This window comes from Lineus longissimus, chromosome 8, assembly GCF_910592395.1.
Source record: "Lineus longissimus chromosome 8, tnLinLong1.2, whole genome shotgun sequence".
Classification (NCBI taxonomy): domain Eukaryota; kingdom Metazoa; phylum Nemertea; class Pilidiophora; order Heteronemertea; family Lineidae; genus Lineus; species Lineus longissimus.
In genome coordinates, this window is record NC_088315.1 from 10317527 (window position 1) to 10326969 (window position 9443).

Sequence of the window (9443 nt, forward strand, 5' to 3'; positions counted from 1 at the left end):
CTTTCTAGGCCTAGCCGGCTTCAGCTCTCGGTTTATTCCACACTTCGCAACATTAGCTGATCCGCTGCGATAGTTAACTCGGAAAGACGTACCATTCAATTTGGCCCTGAGCAGAAGACTGCTTTTAAAACACTGAAGGAGAGTCTCGCGAAGGCAGGAACTTTGGCTTATTATGACAAGGACGCGCCAACCAAAGTCGTTGCAGATGCAGGCCCAGTAGGCATTGGTGCTGTCCTGGTCCAAGAGCAAAATTGCGGACTAGTGCCAGTCTGTTATGTGAGTCGCAGCCTGACTGATTGTGAGAGACGTTACTCACAAACTGAGAAAGAGGCCCTGTCATTTGTGTGGGCATGTGAGCGTCTTCATAGTTACATATATGGTCGATCTTTTGAACTCCTGACAGATCATAAGCCGTTTGAAGCCATATATGGGCCTAGATCCAAACCATGTGCACGTGTAGAGCGGTGGGTTTTGCGATTACAACCCTATGATTACAAAGTCGTGTACATTCCCGGACATTCTAACATTGCAGATCCGTTGTCCCGGTGTGACAGCGGCTATAGTCCCCCTGGAGTCATAGTCCGGTAGCATTGTATTTGATCAATTAAGCAGCATGATCTATTGTACCGCTAACCCTAACCAAAGCATTTAGCAATGCGGGCTATTGTTACACGGACTATCAGCCCTAGGACTACTATCCCTTGCACACCGGCTTCTTAGTGCTAAGTGTCAAGTGGAGCACAACCACGGCGCTGAGGAATATATACGCTTTGTTGTTGTGAACGCAACACCTCGAGGCAAGTAGAAGAAGCTTCGGCAGAGGACGAGGAACGCAAAACTGTACAACAGGCAATTAGCACAGGAAAATTCGAGAAGACACTTGCCCTAGCTCAAGAGGGACATTTGGGAATCGTTGGCACTAAACAGAATTTGAGGACCAAAGTTTGGTGGCCAGGAGTCAACAAAGCAGCGCAGAGATACTGTAAAGCATGTCATCGTTGCCAGACCTGACCCACCTGGGGCCGGTTACACAAAAGTTATGGTGATAAAAGTATGTTAGTTTATCTTTTTATGTTAAAGTCCCTAACTTAGCGTTAGCTAACATAACGCTAAAATTGAGTTTCACAAATCAATGTTAGGCCCAATGTTAACTAACGCTACTTTTAAGTAAATCAATGTTAGTTGCTAGGGACATTTCCCATAATGCATTTGGTCCTCATATTGAAAGCAAGACATGCAAGATGGCTGCCTCCATAGAGAATCATTCATCTCAAAAGACAAAAAGGGAGAGAAAACCAAATTTTTCACACTCAGAAGCCGAAGTTTTAGTCGATGTTGTCATAAATGAACTTGGGATCTTGCGATCCAAGTTTTCGTCAGATGTGACAAACAAAATGAAAAAAAAACAAATGGGATGAAATTGCCCTAATGGTTAGTTCCTTGGGAGTGGCCACAAGGACCGGGGATAACTGCAGGGAAAAATGGAACCAGCAGCTTTCAAAGGCGAAAGAGATCCATTCCCTGCAGCAAAAACACCAGAGAGGGACTGGCGGAGGGGGAAAGATGCCACAGGCCGACCCTACACTGCAGAGAATAATAGAAACATTCGAAAAAGACGCAGCATTCAGAGGCATCACTGGTGGATTTGAGTCTGCAGGTAGGTACACCAGGCTCCGATTTAGCCTAATTAGGCCATAAAACGCTATCTACTTCTACCAGCATATATTTCTGAACATAGGCCTAAGCCTTACATAGGTCTAGATTTCATAGCCTGATGTCAATCTTCAAAAACATTGGTGGAATTAAGCTCAACTCGGCCCTACCCTGGCTAAGTTCAAAGTATGTCGTCTGGTGCCTGCATCGATATTGGCACTCTGCCAGCCATTTCTGTTGGACTTCCTGTGTGTATAGCGACCATGTGTACATGCTGACAATGGACATGACAGTGCATGCATGCATTTTTCAAGCGGCCGAAAGTACAGCTTTTCATGACCGTCACTTAGAAATAGTACCATAGTAGTTGACTTCATAGCTCTATAAATCAAATTCATCAGTAGATAAGGTAGTTCAACTGCACAAAAGTACAGAAAATGTGGTTATTCGCTGCTCCAAATACGCGCTCGCAAATTTCCCGACTCCATATTTCTAAACGCACTGAGCATGCCCAGTAAGTGTATGGAACGCAAAGTTTGCAAATAGTACTATACAGGGTGAAACAGAAATAAGTTCCAATATAAATATTTGTTAATACTTTTAATTTATTCAATAAGTCATGTGAATTACCTCAAAGAATTAACAAAATGATCGCAATTGTACACATTAGGCCTATTGTTAAGCTGACATCACCCTGTTTTAATGGAATATCATAGAAATTTGGATTTTCGATGGATTTAATTAGAATTTATTGATTTTTCCCGCCAATTTATGTGATTCATTCCCTTTAAACTTTAAAACTTTCATTTGTTAATATTTTCAGTAACCACACCTATAAAGGCTACAGCAGCAGTCTCCCTCCCTGCTACATTACCTGATCTGGCTGGTTGGACTCCTGGTAAGTTCAATTTAAAGGTGCTGGAAGCTCGATGATAAATATGCCCATGTCAATTAAGAGCCGAGTATTTCTTAGACTATGATACATTACATTGGTACCGGTATACAATGGAAGAAATACAAGTAGGCCTACTGAGAAACAGAAAGCGACTGTAGTGACCCGGTTAGACATCATGCGTCTTTAATTTAGAAATAGTAAAATTATTTTTTATGATAATTTCATTTAATTTTTCAGTAAATCAAGCTGCAGATGTTGATGTCGACTGCTCAGATGCAGTGGTTGTGGCAACTTTTGATCGTCAACCACACGAAACACACATAGAGGGAGCCACAATAATTCTTGGTATGCTATTAGATACAGGTTCGGTCTTTCAGTAGGCTATTAGGCCCGGGGTCTAATACTGTATCGATGCTGATAGCCTGGCCCACACCTCATATATCAAGGCATTTGCATTTTGGATATTTGAATCTATATTTGCCAGAGTTTTGGTTGCAAAACATTTTGTGACCTTTCGTGATTTGATATTTATCATCATATAGGCCGAACTGTCATTTTTTATTCTAGATTCTCAACAGACGATGACAGCCACTGCAATGACTGCCCCAAAATCTCCAGCCAAAAAGAAGGCCAAACTGTGCAAAGTCACTGGTGAGTAGTTGGGACTCGAGAATGGCGAAAGCCTTTCTTGATAAGCAGTCCCTACATGAATCAATCAAATGTGCTAAAATGAGCTCTGGCCGTTCACAAAGTGACAAAATTGAAGTGCTGTGTGATCCATTTAACCCGTCATAATTTGTTTCATTCTCTCCTAGGTGCCAGGAAAGCACATGCGAAGGGTCTGCTGACAGACGCCATGTGCCGACAGAAGACTCAGCAGGATGTATTTAACATGCAGCTTGAGGTCCTTGAGGCAACTCGTGTTACGCAGAAGGCCACAACACGTACTCAGGAAGTTCTTCAGAAAGAGGCTGGCCTTCGAATAGAAAAGCTACAGCTGGAGATTGCTCTGCTGAAGGAAAAGGAGTTCTTGGGTCTGTCGGGCATTGAACTGTAAATTTATGTGTAAATAGTATCTATGTTTATAGGATTTGAATTTTTTAAATATTAAATATATTAAATAGTAAATATATAGTAAATATCAAGTTATTTAAAACACAAAGGGAATGTATCAAAATTAGAAGCTACAGTGTAAGTGACATGATGAAAATGTTATGGTATATTTCTTACGCGAGTGTTGATTATGCAATACATATAGTTATAGTTTTTAAGTTTGAAATTGGAAAATTCACTGGCTGTAGCTTCCACTGTTTTGATATATCCCCTCACTCAGGTTGCAGTGGATCACAGTCAATTAAGCAAAGTAGCGATTGGCGAGGTAGTCCCTGTAAACACTGCCAGAGTTTGGGCCAGCATACTCCTCATCATCATCTTCATCATTTTCTTCGTCATCACTGTCGTCGTCTTCTGGCCGGGGGTCACGTTCTCCTCTCATCTTTGCAATATTATGCAGGACAAAACAGGCAGAGATGATCTTAACTACACGGTCTGGCTGCATACGAATCTCCCCATGGAGAACATGGAACCTCCTCTTTAACACTCCAAAGGCATGTTCTATCCTCACTCTTGTGGCACATAACGAAGTGTTCAATCTCTGCTGGGCTTCTGTTGTGGGTGCTCCGTACGGGACGATGAGATACGGCATACAAGGGTATCCACTATCTCCTAGCAACAGTCCATCTTCACCTCTGGGGTTTGTCAGTTCCAGGTGCTCTTTAAGGTCACTGTTCCTCCAAATAAAGGCATCATGGGTTGCCCCTGGCCAACGTGCAACTACATTGGTGAATTTTCCTGAAAAGGAAATGTATCATTTTAGTTAGGAGGGCTATTGATCATTATTACACGACCACTCCGTATTTTATTATATTCAACATATTTCAGCATCAACAAGTTTCTATGCAATTAACGATGAAAAAATACAAAAACTATGCGTATTCTATCTTTATGAGGAACAGTGTACAAGAGATAATTTTTGCATAAATGGCATTCCATATGTTTTGTTGGTCAGGCAATCATGGAATTGGTCAACGTTCGTTTACCAAAAAAGGCATGTCAGTCATGGTGCATGTCATGATGTCGAGGATGTGGCGCTTGTTGTGATATCATGGATATTGGCCCTAGTATTTAGCATGTTTTCAGGTATAATTATAAAAGTAATTACCCTTATCGTCAACCACTGCTTGCACGTTGATGGAGTGATATCCCTTCCTGTTTACAAAAGATGCTTCGTAGGCTGGAGCTGGAGGAACTTGCGCGGGTTGTTCTGCTTCTTCCATGGCTTCGCCTTCGCGATCTGCAGGCATGGGCAGTGCAGGTGCATGTGCAGGATCAGGAGCATGTAGGCCTATCTGGTCATCTCGCATCTCCTGGTCATTCTCAGCAGCATTGGCTGGTTCTGGGATATGATCAGCATCAGGACGTGGCTCACTGGGGCATATTATTCTGATGTGCGTGCCGTCGATGCATCCCAATACTTTGGGAAAATGTGAGATCGCATAGAATCCAGCTTGAATTCGACGCCTCTCCTCCACCGACTGGGGCCACACAATAAAATCGTCCCGTGCAGCATCTAACAGGCCAGCCACCCTGTGCACCACACGACTTACACTAGCTTTGTCTACACCGAAAGTGTCCCCAATAACTTCAAAGAAAGCTCCAGATGCAAAATAACGGAGAGCAATCAAGACTTGCACCTCAGGCGAAATTGCATGGCTTCTGTTGGTCGCACTTTCAATGTCCTCCCTGAGCATGCAACTATCAAAACAATGGTTTCTCTGCAAAAACGGTATCTTTTAAAAAGTTTTTTGTCATTGAAGAACTTCAAGTGGTTGATTCTTTCTCTAAAATGCCGTGGAGCTTGAAAAAATGGCTGGAAAGCCACAAACAGGGCCTGGTTGTCCACCATTTTGTTTCAACTAACTCCAAAATAGGGATTTATCTTGGGGTTAGGAGGTCAGTTAAAGTTAGCGTTAACTTAACGCTACTTTTAAATAATTTTCTTTCTTGCAACCCAAATTAACTTTTTGGAGTTAAGTTAACGCCAAGATAAACTAACAGTGATTTTTAACTATTTTTTTCTTTTGTGCAACCGGCCCCTGAACCATTGAGGCCTACTCAATTGCCTGATGGGCCGTGGCAACACCTTGCGACTGAATTGTTAGGACCATTTCCTTCAGGACATTCTATTTTGGTTGTAGTAGACTACTACAGCCGGTACTACGAGTATGCTGTTATGACTACTACGATCACTGAGAAAGTAATCGAACTTCTGGACGAAATATTTGGGTGTCATGGTCTACCGGTGACAATCAAATCGAACAGAGGACCACAATTTAAGTCGAAGGAGTTTGCTGACTATTGTGAGGAAAATGGTATAAAGCATCTCCAAGTTACTGCTAGGTGGGCTCAGGCAAACAGAGAGGTTGAACGTCAAAATGACTCTCTTCTTAAACGGATCCGAATCGCTCGCTCAGGTAGAGAACAAGGACTGGCGAAAGGAACTGCAGAAATATGTCGTCAAGTATCGGGGATTAGAACATCCTACAACAGGCAGGAGTCCGGCTGAACATTTGGTCGTAAAATCAGAGGAAAACTCCCTGTGTTCAATGAAAACATGGATGGCTATGCAGATCTTGAAGTGCACGATAAGGATGCTGAAAATAAGGGAAAGGCGAAAATCTACGCTGATAATCGTCGAAACGCGGACTATTCTGATGTTGATGTCGGTGATAGAGTGCTTCTCAAACAACCTAAAGTAGACTACCAATTTCAATCCCGAGCCGTACACCCTTGAACAGAAAAGGGGGAATAGTGTAATTGTAGAATCCCCTGAGAGTGTCAGATATTCGCGCAAAACAACACATGTTAAGAAGTTTGTAATCATGGTGTTGTAGACCAGACCAATGTAGCTGAAAGGTCTGATATGGGTCAGTGTAGCGAAGGCCCAGTTATATTCGCATCAGACATGTTGTCTTCGGCCTAACACGGTTGTTAGGGCACTAACATTGGAATGGCCGAGACGGGGTCAGTCGTTCTCCGCGAGAGGGCGTACTTTACAAATTAACGACGATTTCCCTTGCGTTTGGACACTGTCTTGTCGCTGCTTTTCGTGCTTTTGCCGCCGTTGTACTGTATATAGTTTGTGCCTTATCATTTTATTTGTTCCGAAATACTAGCGTTGGGATTGCTGTTCGCCATCATGTAATCGATAAATATTATTGCTTTACGGTCATGATGATTTAGGGAAAAGTATGGTAGAAGACGAACAAGTTTTTTCGTAGATTCTGTGAGAAAAATGCCTTCCCGTAGGCGTACCGGTTTGCGTTTGCATTATCATATCATTCATGCAATCGATGCATGGCGTGTGTGTCATTGACACTGTCAAGTGTGTGATGCAGATTTGAGACTACAGTATAGGCGTTCCGGCTACAGCCTTGTAGAAATTTTGGGTAAATTTCTTATCAGAAAAATGACTACCCCATCCTGTTGTCCATTCCACCTTTTATACACCCCCAATCTACCCTTTTGTCCTTACCTCACCAGTAGTTCAAAATTTGTTTCAAGGTGAGCAATAATTTTGCTATATTTTACACTCCCCTCAATCAGAATTCAGTCCCTGATTTGACCTGCAGAAATTCAATATACAGTGTCCCTTTAAACACATTAGCATTACAGTACTATCCTGGATTTAAGATCATATTTTGTGGTTTAAGTCTGAAATGTCAAATGTATTGACCTCCCGAGTATCGTTTTGGAGTTTACAGTATAACATGTTTGTGTACACTGGTCATGCATACGTGCATGTTGAGTATTGATTTTTCATGTGTACCGTCGCGTCGTGAGGTTCGCATCTCTAAAAGTACTCGTAAAGTTGTAAACACCTAAAAAAAAAAAGTATAAATTATGCTTGAATCTGAAAGAGATGCACTGATTTTAATCATGTACTATTGGAGTACGATCTTGTCTTCTTTTCCGTAACCATTGTGGTCTGAAATATTAACTTTGAAGCGAATTATCGAACTTTGATTGAAGTCCGATGTGTCCGAGTTTGATTCTGCACGGCGCTAGGCCTCCCACGGTAACGATCTTTCGGAGCTTGAAAGATCTCACTTCACGTCAATATCATGAGTTAGTAATGCATCCATTAGGTTAAATATACATATATTTGTCTTAGGTATTAGTATGAGCATGATTCATGTACGAATTCTAACCTTTTTACGTGAAAATCCAAGGCCTGTACGATGTCAACACTGCGATCTCCGTCAATATGGCCGCACGTGGTTTGGAACCACGCCTTCTGTGTTCTGCATCGGTGATTCATAGGCCGATTATTCATAAACTGTACATACGAATCCTCTTATATTTTGATATAATGTGCTCCGATGATTGACGAATATGATGTATGTATCCATTTGTGGGTGTCGAACTTAGAAATCGAGAAATTTTGAGAAAGTTTGCGGACTTTTTGAGAGCGTGTCTTCACGTGGCCGACAGTCGCGATGCAAGGACGTCGTGGTACAAAATGTACGGGGCGCTAATCGCGCATAAATTAACAAGGTTTCGAAAACGAAAGTGGTACGACTTTCGTGTTTTCTCCAAAACGTTACATACGAATTTCGTCAAACTTCGGGAACTTAATATTTGATCTCTTATGAACTTAGTTGTGTTTGTGTGATTAGGGTGTCGAACCTGTGACTTTGAGAACTTTGAGCCGATTTTTGGGTGTGGCCCTTCGCGTTCTCCGTTCCGACGTCCAACGTCGTTGCAAGTGTATTTATACGTGGATTCTCCATGTATCGTCAAGTGCGATACGGCCCCTGTCTTGCACATCATGTGTAGAATATTTCTCATTACTTTTGTTGCAAATCCGACACCCTATACGCATTTTGTATGTATAATATTTGATATCTTACGATGTGGATATCCAAATTTGAGAAAAATCGTATGTGTGGTATTCGAAATATCTGCCTGTAAACTTGGGCAAAATACTGTAAATTCGCACTTTTTACGACGAAAAGCGCGGAAACGATCCCTCGAAATCTTGGAAATTTTGCCTTCAAAGTCCTGTTTAGCCAAATCTGTACATACGAAATTTGATTTAATCCTTCCATTATACCCTTCGGATTGTACGGATTCTGAAATTATATACCTCATTAGGGTGTCGCACTTTGTTCTGGGCGAAATCACAGTTTTAATTTAGCATTCGTCTCAAAATTTGGGGAAATTTAGGGTTTTTTGGCATCACGTGGTCGATTTCCGGGCACCTCATTGGCCCTCGCCGCGATTTCAGGACCTGGCTTAAGGTATATAAGCAGGGCTCGGACGGAGGATTTCATTCTTGATCTTGGTATCAAACTAGTCAGATCGTTCTATTAGCAAGGTACGCAGCTCAGCCTTAGCGGCCGCCCGGGCTTGGCCGGTGCGGCCCGCGTGTAGACCAATGCGTTATGCAATCCGCATAAACCTTTCCACCATGTCGCAGCGATGTGATGCCTTATATATACACTGATACCACCTAGATTAATCCATTACCATCATATGATCAAGAGTCACACCATCCTATCCATCCGTCGCCCGGTTTAAAGCTGAACTGCCTGATAAATATTGTGTTATGTATTGCCGCATATACACTGTTCTACCATGATTTGACTGTCAGCTTACCATTACCAACCACCCGCCGAGTTCCATTGGGATAGCCATGCCCAGCCTACCATGAGATGACCAGTTTAAAGCTGAACTGCCTGTTTTCCGAAGCATGCCTACGTGGTATCATAGGTTTACTGTTTAAACAAAAAAACTTAACCAAGCTGATTTATGTAATCTTTTTCCGAGTATA

At 42.2% G+C, this 9443-nt stretch overlaps 2 protein-coding genes across 2 annotated transcripts; one reads left to right on the top strand and one right to left on the bottom strand.

Annotated features, from left to right (window-relative positions):
• Positions 1-1332: 1332 nt before the first annotated feature.
• Positions 1333-3725, top strand: LOC135492581 (uncharacterized). Its single transcript, XM_064779125.1, has 5 exons — positions 1333-1657; positions 2477-2551; positions 2786-2893; positions 3116-3199; positions 3364-3725. Exons 1-5 carry the CDS (start codon positions 1429-1431, stop codon positions 3603-3605), a joined length of 738 nt encoding a protein of 245 aa, XP_064635195.1. The 5' UTR covers positions 1333-1428; the 3' UTR covers positions 3606-3725.
• Positions 3726-3902: 177 nt separating this feature from the next.
• On the bottom strand, positions 3903-5712 carry LOC135492582 (putative nuclease HARBI1). The gene is made up of 3 exons (XM_064779126.1): positions 5664-5712; positions 4770-5081; positions 3903-4399 (listed from the first exon to the last, which is right to left on the bottom strand). The coding sequence occupies exons 1-3, from the start codon at positions 5710-5712 to the stop codon at positions 3903-3905; spliced, it is 858 nt and encodes a 285-aa protein (XP_064635196.1).
• Between the last annotated feature and the right edge of the window lie 3731 nt (positions 5713-9443).